A 13,816-nucleotide genomic window follows, 5' to 3' on the forward strand; every position below is an offset into this window, starting at 1 on the left:
AATGCTTGATTGAAACTCCAATCCTGCTATAGAATTAAATGTTTTTCTCATGCACATACTCGTCCAGATAAGAGAGATGAATTAAAGACACTTTTGGTTTGTCATTGGCCCTTTGTCTGTATCTCTTCTTTTCACTTATACCCTTTCTTTATCTTCCTCCTCCATCGTCCTGTCTGTCATTTGTGCATCTGCATTAAAAGGTCACACTTTATCTCTCTGAGTTTATTCTTGTTTTTTTTCTCCTCTCTCTTTTTTGTCTTCCCCGCATCCTTCCCTCCCATTCCGTCACTTAATAGGGCGAAAGCCATCTCCATTACTGTGAGGTTGTACACTCGAGTACAGATAACAGCCGCTGTGTCTAGTAATGAGTGATTGGACATCATCGAGCATGGTGTGTTTAGTTAGCTCGCTGTGCCGCCGCAATCCTCCTGCATCTTGGAGAAAAGGAGATAATTGACAGACGTATAATCCTCTTCCTCTGCATGGGACTCCAGGGAACCATGACAAAGTGATGACATGCAGAAAAGTATTCAATCCAATTGTGGGAAAACAGCAGGGGAAGGAAGGAGCGAAGACCGAGAGTGACATTTACATTACAGGAAGTGATTTAGAAAGGGAGTTGCTTACTGCCAGTCACTATTTCGGACAGATCGCATTGATTTAGACCCATGCAGGGCAACTGTTTGGTTTTGTTAACTTTTAAATAATGGAAATACTTGTTTATATGCAGTTGTGTCAGGTTTGGCTGATTGGCATTGGACAGTTAGCTTCTTTTGGGCATAATGCCATTGATTGTAATTAATTTGTTCATTCAAATAAGGCTAATATAAAATATTAGAAAAAACTTCTACTTAAACTTATTTTATAGCAGTTAGTTGCAGCTCTGCAGTTCTCTCAATTCTGAGAGATAATATAGGGAAACGTTAACTAGATTTATATTTTATATCCAGGTATTATAAACTTCCTTAGTCAATACTAATATGATGTTTCTGAATAATTTATTAACCCATTTAATCCCACCGGTCACAATAGTGACAGTAAAAAAGTTTTTCATTTATAAAGCTCTACAAACCGTACCGACTGATGTTTTAGTGCACTTCCTGCAAATATGGAACAAATAAAGGGTCTCAATTAAATATGTGTAGTTTCACATGATTAGTGCAAATTGTCACATGACCAGAGCAGTTTATTTCCTCTTTGCACCTTGAGCAGATGATGGATGCATCAAAGCTCCAAAACGAAAGGCTAGTAAGTATGTTAACATAAAGGTATGACACATATTTTTGGTACTCATTATCTTTAGGGTGTCTAGTATTAATATATGCATTTGCATATATTCAGTTTTGTTGAGTGTGGTCATAGTAAACATGCTGATGGTCACAATAGTGACTGGTGGGATAATGGTGAACTTTATTTTACAATATAAGTTGCTAGTGAAAATGACAATAAAATGTTGCAATGACAAAATATTGCACTAAATAAAAAATTCAAATGTTAGAAAAATGTTACAATAATGATGTTGTAACATAGCATTGAAATAAAAAATTTAATGTTATATTTTAGAAAAAAGTAACTATTTTGAAATGCAGTGATGGTTGAATTTTTTTAGTTTTTTTTATCTCAGTGTTCCTATCAATGTTGCATAAGGCTTTTTTACGCATAATAGTAACCCTAGAATGTGATCAAACTGTTTAAAATAGCTGAGCTAAGATATATAAAAATTTTTATAAATGCAGAAATATGTGATTTCAGTACTCTCCATATCCCACACTATTGTGACCGAACATAAAACACAATTTTTCACACACTTTTACAAAAAAAATTTAAAAAATAATTATTGATTATTTCAAAGGGTTACTAATGACACATCATTTGGATATTTTCATGTCTGGGAAAAATTTGGGCTTAAATGGGTTAATTGTCGAGTGAGGAACAGTGCCCTTTTTTCACCCGTTGTATTTTTCATCACTGAAAAACTGGTGGGTTGCTTTAGTAATTAGATTAGTCATCGCTTTCCAGGCTTAACATTAATTTGTTATTGTAAAAAATAATATACAAAGGTAGACAGAGATAAAAAAAAAATAATAATAAATAAAGAAAAGGGAGAAAAAACAACACTGTATAAATTCCATTTGGGGAAATTAAAACAAATTAATGCAATTAATGAAAAAGGCATTTTGAGTGTTTGTTAGCGTAATTAGTCATAGTTATTATAGAAGCAAGTGGGACTTGAGTCACAGTAGGTGTGTGTGTGTGTGTATGTGTGTGAGCACCTGCTATTCAGTTCTTTCCCACCTGTAGAATCCCGCAGCGGATTTTCAAGCTTTTCCAAGAATGAACTTTGGTTGCCGCTGTGGGCGATTATGGCACAAAGACCTAAGGAGAGCTTGAATGTGAACTGGTGCGTTCACTAGAAAGATATTACAAAAACTTCACCCAGCATGAGCGCGACTTCCTCTGTTCCTAATTACAAAGGCGTATATGGCACAGCGAACTTCATTTTTGCCTTTTCCATCGCTTTCTCTTCTTTCACGCAGCCCTGTAATGGGCTGATTTTTTGTGTGCACAAACAGGTGAGGAACTGCACCTGTGTCTCGCCCGTCTCTGCAGCTCTTGAATATTTACAGCGCACATGAAAGACATACAACAGAGCGTGTATGTCAATGGGTAGAAATCTCTTCCTGTTTTATCCTCTTTCATTTTTTTATTCCTGCAGTCTTTTTCAGGTACACGTCATCAGAAATAATTTTCTGCCCTTGTGTCGCCTGTGTGGTGCAACCGCTGCTTTGTGTGAACCTCCATTCCTCTCTAGTTTCAATTCAGCCGCTAAACCCCTATACACCCCTAAGTCCTATACACAAATATTGAGAGTGTACAAGGTTTCATTAAGACTTTTCAAAGTCTTGTTGACAGGCAGGCTGTATTTTTATTTGGATGAATTCACCATATTGCTAAGCACAGTATAGACTTCACCTGCTGAGTTGCTGTGTATGGTTCCAAATCTGATAACAAAGTCAATGTTTCATTGTTAATATTAACTTATTATTTTATATCAAATCTAAAAATATTACAATTGAATTACAATTGAAACAGACATAATGATATCATGACCAACCTGCTCATGCTAAACAGCAAAAGATGACAAAACAGCAGATAAACACTCACATATGTGTTATTTACTTATATATTATTTCATTTACTTTACAAAAAAATACCAATAATAGTTTTATATTTTAAATATTGAAATTGTTATTTGTGTTTTTTTTGTTATTATTGAAAATAGTATAATATTGTAAATGTAGTTATTATATATATAATCTCATCTATCTATCTAAAAATATTTTATAAATCATATTAACAGTTGTTTCTGTATTTTATACATACACACACAAACGCATAATGGTGCATCAATCCAGACAGTGCCAGGAGAATATGCTTGAGCAGATTTTGTAATGTGAGTTCAATCTTCTGAAGTGTGTGTAAACTTGTCTAGAGTGTGGAGGACAGATCTGAGCGGGGGTGTGATTACTGAGATCAAAGATGCTGAGATGCTGAAGTCCTCTTTTGCTGCTGAAGAGCCTGATGATGCAGGTGAATTAAATCATCTGGGATGCTTTTTTCTAGAAACTAGTTGCCGGCCAGAAAAACATATAAACACACTCGGGGGAGGCACAAAAGCACACCGCACATAATGGAATTAATTTCACCCCATTCGAATCCACACAGGAGAGTATGTACTCACCCAAGAGAGCATGCTTTGTTGAAATGCCACATCCAGCAATCCATAAAAGTAGCCCCAGCCCTCCACCCCCAAAGTCCCTTTCATGTGTGTGTTGTGAAGGTTAGCGCATTCTCTTTGAAAGGCCAACAGATCTTTCCTCCGGAGGTGAGCGCTAAGGCCCGTAAGCCCCGCGCTGAGCCCCTGCTGCGCCAGGAGAAAAACATATCTCGCTAACCTCTCTCCTCCCTTCAGCACCCATTCTCTGCCTTGCACTTTTTTCTTGTTCTGCCAACTTCTGTTTTCAAGGAGGTCCGGCATGTTTATGGCCATTGATTCGGCTTTGTGTGTTTGTTTGGAGTCGTCTCCTTCAGCATCTACGCCGGAGGTGGCCTACCCTGAGGCCTCGGCTTAGAGCAACTTAATCAGGCATTAGCTGCCTGCTGCTCGGCTGAGAATGCATAATGAAAAGGAACGTTTGATCGAAAGACATTTGTCCTTGGCTTAGTTAAAGCATCTTCGCTTTCCCTTGCAGTTTTCAGGAGGCTTGTCGATGAGCCTCCCCAGAGTCCATCGGTATTTGCCATCACACCACCCCTCCCAACTTATCTTGGATCAAAGCAGTCTCTATAAAGAACTGTGGTAAAACAGCATATACTGTATGTAAACTCTTACACATAAAGGGATGAACCCAGGAAGAACCATTCACTGAACAGTTCCTAAAAGAACCATTTTTTTAAATCTAGTAAGTAAGAGTGCGGTCACATTTACCGTTGATTTTATGGGTGTAATCCAGTCATTCCAATACGAATCCGAACTATCTGGTGTTTTGTGTGAAGCTGAAACAGGAGATTTCGCTCTTGTTCAAGTTGGTCATGCGACTTGCGCCGATCTGACCAACACAAAGCTTTTTTGCAGACTATCTCAGAATTTGCCCCTATTAACAGTCTGTACAAGTTAATGCTAATTGCCGAAAGTTAGTGCCTGTATGCAGATTTGAGCTGACAAATCTAATAGAAAATCCCATAGTTTATGATGGTCACAGACCCTGATTGTTTAGCTACAGACTATGATCCCACCCAGTTGGAGGATATCAGAAATTTTGAGCTAATTTTAGAACACAAATTGTTTTCATTTGTTATGTGTATCCTAGCTATTAGGCGCATGTTTCTGTGTGAGTCTGGTAGTGTGTGATCCTCAGTCATTTAGTGTATGATTCCCAGTTTTTCCTCTGTAACTGTGTATAAAGTCAGAAAGTGTATGATGCCTAGTGTTTGACCTGTGAGTTTATATTTCAAAATTCAGACTTTATTCTCGCAATTCCGAGATTGTATCTCACAATTCTGATAAGAAAAATCAACTCGTCATTCTCATTTTTCCCTCACCTCAAAGTCATGAGTTTGTATCCCACACTTCTGCCTTTTTCCTCAGAATTGACAAACTTGCTATTGTTGAGTTAAATCGATTTATAAAGTCCGAACTAGGATATATTATCTTGCATTTGCGAGAAAAAAAAGTCAGAATTGTGAGATAAAATTGGTAAATGTTATGTAAAATGTTATAGGTTTAAATAGTATTTCATGCTGTAGCTGTAGGGCCAATACAGTTTGAGCTGCATATGTGAATAATATGTATTTTTAGGGATTGTAGGTGGGGGAGTGAATAACCAACACTCTCTCCACCCTCAATACCACGACTGAGGTGAGAGCAAGGCACCGAACCCCCAACTGCTCCCCAGGCACCGTAGCATTGGCTGCCCACTGCTCCAGGTGTATATTCACTACATAGACTGTTAAATGCAGAGCACAAATTCCGAGTATGGGTCACCATACTTGGCCACACACCACTTCCCCTTTTCCCTTAAAGAACCTTCATTCACTTAGCTGTGATTTAGACCTAGATAAGTTCAACTGCGCAGCCTTGAGGCCTGTTCCAGCTGCCCTGTGTACCTTCAAGGTACAAGACCTACTACACACACTCACACATGCGTTACACACACTCACACATGCGTTCAATCCCCTACCAACTGCGCCCTACCAACAGTCTGCCAGGGCACAGGTGCGAGCGCTCTGATATTCCTCTGCTCACGCTGCGCAGCCGTATCACACTTTCTACACAAAGCCTGTGTTCACGATCCCCACCCCACTGCGACTGTGCCCTCTCATGTACCCTCACTCCACATCACTCCCAATGTCACGCCTTTTCAGATGTAAGGCCAGTGCACACAGTCCACATGAACTAGCTGCTAACATCATGTTTGATATTTAATATAGCATTCAACAGAATATTGAACTTGTTTTTGCTCTTCTATTTTTTGTATATTATATAAATATTATATATACAGTGTGTATATATATATATATATATATATATATATATATATATACAGTGTGTGTGTATATATATATATATATATATATATATATATATATATACATACACCAGATATATAATTTTTGTATATATGTTTTTTTCACTAGTGGGTGCAGGACACTGTAGTTCATTCATGTAAGTGAGGTTGCAAAATAACGTAAACTATGACATATTCTACCCAAAAATTCTTCATACAGTAAACAATAATAATAATAATATATAATAATAATATATATATATATATATATATATATATATATATATATATATATATATATATATATATACATATTATATGTGTGTGTGTGTGTGATATTATGTATATAATTTAAAGTTCATTTTAAATAAATTTATATTTTTATTTATTATATATTTATTTTCCGTTATTTTTATTTACTCCTTTATGGCCTCGTGATGTTTTGTTTCTTAATTATGACCTAAGGGCAGATTTATAACTGATGTCTTAGACTGTCACCTCCTGTTTGCGCCCGTTGGTGGTGTACAGCAGATTGAGAGAAAGAGAGAGAGAGAGAGAGAAGGAGGGAGGAGAGGAAATTGATGTTGGCTGAGAGACACAGCGTGGACCAAGGAAGGCAGGAAGCTGGTAGTGCGGTGCTGAGATCGGGAGGGGTCACTGTCGAATGAGCACAGAGAAACGGAACGACGGGACTGAAAAACGAGATGCTAATAAAAGATTTGGCAGGAGGCCTTAATGCACTGAGTCAGAATATACTATCTGTCTCTCTTTCTGTCTCCCTCATTCTGCTTCCCAGCTGGAGAATCAAATAAAGCACCCAGCCACCCGCATTCTTCTGAGAGATGGAGTGAGGAAAGAAAGAAACCCTGGCATTTGAAAGCTTCCTCCTTAACTGAGAGTGTGAGGTGTTTGTTAAATGGCTTCAAACTCTTAAGTGGCCTGGATTATCCTTCCTGTCTTTTTCACTCTTTCTCTCACCCACCAGGCTCAGAGGGAAGTTTCTCTAGGCAAAAATCAAATTAGGGTGAAGATGAGGACTATGTTCATTATGTCGACTCTCGCTGTTGGCTTATTAGACTGCTGAGATAGCGCTCAGTGTTAAATTGTGTGATTCCAGGTCCAATTAATATGGTCATAGATAATGGTAATATATGGTAATATAGATTTAGTACATTTAATAAATTGTAAATGTATGACTTGATCCAAATAAGACAGCAGTCAACAATTATACACACCTGCATGGCATTGTCTTAAAATTTCAGTTTGTAATGTAGTTGAAAAAAAAAAATGTCATCATTCACTATATTACAAAAAGAAATAAAATATATTTGAAAAAAATAATGGCAAAAATTTATTTATTCCATAATAAAATTTATTCCATATTTAAAAAGTAGACCATAAATCTAAATAAGACAGCCGTCACCAATTATGCACACATATGCACGACATGGTCATAAAAATTGAGTTTGTAATTTAGTTTAATTGAAAAAAAACCTTTTTTATTCTCAAACTCAATTTTGTATTAATTAATTATATACAATTTATTCTATATTTAAAAAACATTGTTTTAAATGTATGACATAATTCAGTTTGTAATGTCTTAAAATATATTTCAAACTGAATTATTGTTATGCCATACATGTATATTGTATATGTACATGTATATTTGTTGACTGCAGATTGTAAAATATATTTTATTATTTTATTCCATTAAATACAATTCAGTTTGTGATGTGTTCTGAATTGTGAAGTCATACATATATGTGATCATTTGTTGATTGTACAGTAAAATACAATTTAATTTATATTGTAATATATTGTATGAAATCAAAAGAATTTGTATCATACCATGAATTATAAAAACTAAAATATGTAGTTTATATAATTTATAAAATTGTTATAATTGTATGACATTAATTCAGTTGCATTTGTAATTGAAATACATTAAAATCTGAATTATGGTGATGTGTGTGTATATTTGTTGATTGTATTTTATTTTTGCAATATTTTGCATGATTGTAAGAATTTTAATTTTAATTTTTATTTGACAAATTAGCCTCTATAAGCACTGTTGCTGAAAGCATCACTTTCGTTCTAAGATTATAATTAAAGCATAATTAGGATGTCAGAGATTGTGCTGATATAGTCAGATCTTAAATCCATTGTTAAGCAAGCCATGCAGAACCTACAACCCTTTCAGATGTGACAATATTGACAATGTAAAACATCTCAACTCTTATTTTTCCAGATGCAGCAGAGAACAAATCATGAAGTAGTGAATAAGTGACCTCTGTTAGGACTGTCATAAACGTCGTCTTGAGTTGCTGCTCTGCCTTTGGGACTTTGTGCGCAAAGTAAAATGAGATTTGTTGTACACACATCATTAGCTTGATGAGTGGGACGAGCGCTGTGCTAGCAGAAGCCTCACACTCTGAAACTGAAGTCTGCGAATCCCAGTAAATGGTGCACAGAGCCAAGAATGTGCTTCTTGTGATAATAATTGGCCAGTTGATTTGACATTCCTGCAGAGCGGCCGATGAGTAGCCCATAGCTCACGATGAGCCATTCGATATATAGATCTGTGCCTGTATCATCAAGAAAACACAGGGATGTCACACAATACAATTATAATGAAGTGTCCCCAAAACAGCTTGTAACCTTGTGTACTCACTGTACAAGAGGAGGGTTGGGGGTGGCAATAACTCACACCGTGCCTCCTGCTTTGGATCTGGCGACGAATTAGTGGCCTCCGCCAGTGTCACATGTCTTATTGTTAGTCATGGTGACCCTGCCAAGTCTCAAGGTCACCTGTTCCGCCCAGGCATGAATAATCTATTGAAGGATTGGTTCCTCCTCACTGGCTGCATGGAGATGTGTCAGTGTGGATCATTTGTGCTTTATTGTGCCTCCATTGAACGAGCAGTCAGTTCTGAACATACTGGAGAAAGCAAGACTGATTTGCTTCATTAGCTTAGCAACGCATTTCTGTTGTTTTCTTTTTTCACATGAAGGTTTGGGGTTGGTAAAAGTTTTTTTTTTTATTTATATCTCTCTTATACTCACCAAGGCTTCATTTGTTCATCAAAATTGTGATGGCAAAGCTCAATTTTCAGTAGCCATTACTTCATTCTTCAGTCACTGAAGACACTGTCAAAAATAATTTTAATATGCTTAAAAAACATTTCTTATTGTGAAAGAATTAATTTATATATATATATATACATACATATATATACATATATATATATATATATATATATATATATATATATATATATATATATATATATATATATATATATATATATATATATAGTGCTGACTCTTAATATTCAAACAGAATGTGTATTTTGTCTTGCATCAAAAGGTGCTATGACAGTGTGAAACTAAGATATTCCTACTCTCACAGAGAAACTGTTTAGCATGCATACCCACGCTAATTTATGTTTAGGGAAGATAAACATCTGCAAAATCTAGCAAAGCAGCTCAGATTCAAAGCCCATGCAGATCTGAAGAGGACACTGTGTGTGAGTGTGTGTGTGTGTGTGTGTGTATATGTGTTTGTGTGTGCGTAGGAGATCTCATTATTTAAAGTGGACAGCATGCTCTTCCTCACCTTGTCACACATGCTAGTTTCTGCCACTCAGGACTAGCCCTTGTCTTTTTCTCGCAAAAAACGAGAGCACCACATGCTAAATGTCAAGCTCTCTCTCCCCTCTTCTATGGTACTTACTCCTGTCCTCTCACACTCTTGTAGAAAGTGTCCCTGAGGACATACCAGCCTGCTGACCCTCCAAATACACAAACAGTCTTCATACATGGCACAAAACCCTAGGTGTCCCCCTAGGTTCGGTCTTAGGCCCGATACAGAACTGGCTTTCCCTCTGCTCGGTCCACAGATGCACCACAGATGTCTATATATGTGTTTGTATGTGTGTGTTGAAAAAACATATTTTGACCTCAGGAGATGCAGGTGCAGTGTACCGTTACCATTGAGAATGGGTAGGGAGATTGAAAACTTCTTCAAGGTTAGCAGAAACCCCACAGACCAGAAACAAACTGAAGGGAACCCCAGGGAGAGGCTTTTGTTGGCCAGACACACACAGTGAAATCTGGAACAATAGGGATTCGGGAGCCAAGTTGCAGAGGATCATTTTTCATGACATAGCTTGGCCTTTAGCAGAGAAACATCTGAAAGAGCAATTTAAAATATGATTAATGATGATAATAAGGTCAAGTGGTCATCATTTATACACGCAGAGCCTTGCGCATTGCATAAAGAAAGAAAACAAATTGTCTATACTTCTGCGAAAGTAAACACCGATATCAATTTAGCTATGAACGCTTTATCACAGAGAATTGATGAACATTCACAGAATGAGGAAAGGAATAGTCATTTCTTCAAGCTGAATATCCTGATTGTATTTGGATATGCATTGTAAATGCCATGCAGAGAAAATTAAATCTGTCTGGATCTGTTTCTAAATCAAACTGCTCTCAAACGTTAACAAGGTTTTTGAATTACTGTGTCCCATTGTTCATTTCAAGGAAAACGAAAACAGAAACGACATGAAATGGAGCAAGAAACGATCGAGGAAAGGCTCAAAATGACATTTTCATAAGAAAAAAGTTTATAATCTGATCATGCACTGTTTGAGGTGAAGGATAGATTAATATTGATGAGAATTGCAGTTTGGGAAATCAATAACACAAATGAAGATTCTTCCAGCATATGCGCTAAAGTCATTTTCCGCTATCATCTGTTATTCCCAGACACATTTTTGGGGGTCTTAAATGGGTGAGTGATGACTGCTAGATTATTGAAAACGTTTCCTCTCATAAATTCATGAGGTCTCCCAAAAGACAGACATCATCAAATTATTAAATATGGATGGAAGACTTTTGTTTGTTCTGCTGAAATCACTGCACTTCTCTTGTCAAACGCACATTGAAGCGATGGCACGGGCGTGTGAGGTTTGCGTGTGTTCACAACCCGGGTCTCAGCTTTACCTGAGCTATTTGAGCATTTTTATTCACAGGACAGTATCTGCACTTTCCATTTCACTTTTTTTAAGTTTCATTTTTCATGTTTTCCCTTTTGTTCCCTTATTATTTTTCCCCCTTTCTTTCATTCCCCATTTTAAAACACATTATTTTTTTATCCTCTTCACAATCCTGGACCCATTTGACACACCATCATAACAGCCCACAATAATCCAAAATGTGGTTTCTTCTGAGCTGAGATGAAAGGAGGGAAGATGCATACACATACACATGCAGTAGACACTTGGCTCTGTGATATGGCAGGGCTGCTTTGGGATAGCTTCAAAGCCCAGTGACATAAATTTATGATAGCAGCGCCACACTTTTTGCCAAAACTGAGCTGTTGTTGTTCTGCTGAGAGGCGGCGTGAGGAGAGAGGGAAGGATGTACTGTAGAATGTATGAGCATGATAGGGGGAGAATGGGGTAATTCTTTGCCATCTTTTTGATAATTTTCATGGAAAACTCTGTTATTTAGCCAGATTCCATTTTCCTCATTGAAAGTCTTCTTTTATGGAATTTATGACTTTGTTTTAGCTTGGTGGTGGTATGTGTATTTATTTATCACTATTTACAAGTTTTGGGTTGGTAAGATCTATTGATGTTTTTAAAAGAGGTCCCTTATGCTCACCAAGGCTGCATTTATTTTATTTATTTGGGAAAAAAGGTCAAAGCAGTAATATTGTGAAAAAAAAAATGAAAAAAAAAATCTTGCTTTTAGTAAGTTATATTTATGGGCTTTTTATGCCTTCATTTGGGATAAGACAGAAGAGAGCTGACAGGAAAATATTAGGCGGAGAGAGGGGAGTGATATCAGCAAAGGACCTCAAATCGAACTCGAGTCGCTGCACTATGTCGGCGTACTAACCCCTAATTTGTTGTAATGTAAAATAACTGTTTTCTGTTTTAAAATTATTTTAAGTAATTTATTTTTGTTATGGCAAATTATAATTTTCGCAGTCATTTCTCCAGTCTTCAGTGTCACATGATATTTCAGAAATCATTCTAATATGCAAATTTGCTGTTTTATAAAGATTTCTTCTTGTCACCACAGTTGAAAACCATGATAACATTTCTAAAGCGAGTCTTTTTGAATGATTCATTAAAAGCACCAGCAGATATGAGTCATTTGTTCATGAAGCAGATTAAACTAGTTGTTCTATATGATTGTTCATTTTGCTGGTACACTGTTTTTTTATCTCACCAAATTAAATTTAGACTGCAAACTCACATTCACAACTGCAGTAAAATATCTCTGGTGATTCAGCTGTGCTGAAAAGTGGTGCAGGAAACACTGACTCAAATGTTACGTTAAGACAATCTGTTTTTGTACGGATGACAGCTTTATTCATTTGTGACGAATAACCTTTGGGTTCATTTGAGATGACCTTTTACTTCACTTGATTATTTAAAATTAGGCAGAATTTGCACATGGTTATTTCTTAATTGAATTTCCAGCCAAATTAATATTTTTTTCTCTCTTTCTCTCTCTTTCCAGAGGAGGATTGTGTGAACTGCACGGAGGAGTGTCGAGTGCTGGGTCACTCTGACCGTTGTTGGATGCCCCAGTTTCCTGCAGGGGCTGGAGGAGCAGGAACTCCCCAAGCCGAGGGCTCAGACTACCGCACCAACCTCTTTGTACCGGCCGGAATGGAGGCAGTCGCAGTGGAAACCGAAACTTACGAGACAGTGTGCAACCCCAATGGCAAAAAAACATTCTGCACATTTGGAAAGGAGCGTCGCGACCACACCATCCTTGTGGCGAATGTTAAACCCTACCTAAAGACCAAACGTGCCCTCAGCCCTCTCTTGCAGGAAGTTCCGTCTGCTTCATGTAGCCCTGCCAAAGGCTGCAGTACAGGTTCCCCATGCTCTTCGGCCAAAGGGATGGGTGACGGAGCAGAGGGCAAGCCCAGCACCAGCCACTACAGACCCCCAGATGGACAGTATATCTCCCCGAACAAGCAGAACAAAGAGCAGGGCTACGCCATGCTGCCTCCCTCCGACCCCGTAGCCAAAGTCCTGGCTGAAGCACGTTCACGGATCAGCCAAGAGACGGCGGTGGAAATGGACAGCGTTTTGGAGCAGGGCGGAGGAGAGATGGGCCGCGGCACCATGGACGCAGACCAGGTGGTCAGAGACATCGACAAACTGCTGCAGGATTGTCGGGGAAACGAAAACACCCACATCAGAAAGTAAAACGGACTTTGCGAGCATAAGAAACTACAGTGGACGAGACACGGACCAAGTCGAGACGCTCTCTGAGAGAGTGTGATGCAGATGGGGACAAAAAAACAAAACAAAAAAAAAAAAAAAAAAAACATAGGGAGCAAAAGAATAGTTTGCTTACGTTCGTTTGGATGCCGTGTTGTGTTTTTGGGGGCAAGGGAATTTCTTTAGAGTTGCAGAAGTTGCTGCTTCTGGCTTCTTGTGAGCTTTTTATTCTTCTTCAAGTGCCCACCAGCTTCAATCTCTTTCTTACTGTGACATCTTTCTGTCACTGAACTGCAGACGGAGCGTCCCACCCATCGCCTACAGGGACTTTTGGAGGAGAAGGGGTGGACGGAAATGGTTTGTTCTGACAATCGCAAGTCAAAAGGGTTTGGGGTGCATCGGACGCCCCTGGAACGGTTGGACCACACCAAGACTCTCTTTAACTTTTATTGGCTTTGTAATATCTGCATAAGAAGTGCAAATTATATCAAC

At 37.9% G+C, this 13,816-nt stretch overlaps 1 protein-coding gene across 1 annotated transcript in view; it reads left to right on the forward strand.

Annotated features, from left to right (window-relative positions):
* LOC306854635 (protocadherin-17-like) overlaps positions 1–13,435 on the forward strand; it is a 71,774-nt gene extending 58,339 nt beyond the window's left edge. The window contains exon 5 of the mRNA XM_079392812.1: positions 12,609–13,435. Within this exon, the coding sequence (XP_079248938.1) occupies positions 12,609–13,309 (701 nt within the window). The 3' untranslated portion in view covers positions 13,310–13,435. The remainder of the gene's footprint in view (positions 1–12,608) is intronic.
* The last annotated feature ends 381 nt before the right edge of the window (positions 13,436–13,816 follow it).

This window comes from Barbus barbus, assembly GCF_936440315.1.
Source record: "Barbus barbus genome assembly, chromosome: 35".
NCBI lineage: Eukaryota > Metazoa > Chordata > Actinopteri > Cypriniformes > Cyprinidae > Barbus > Barbus barbus.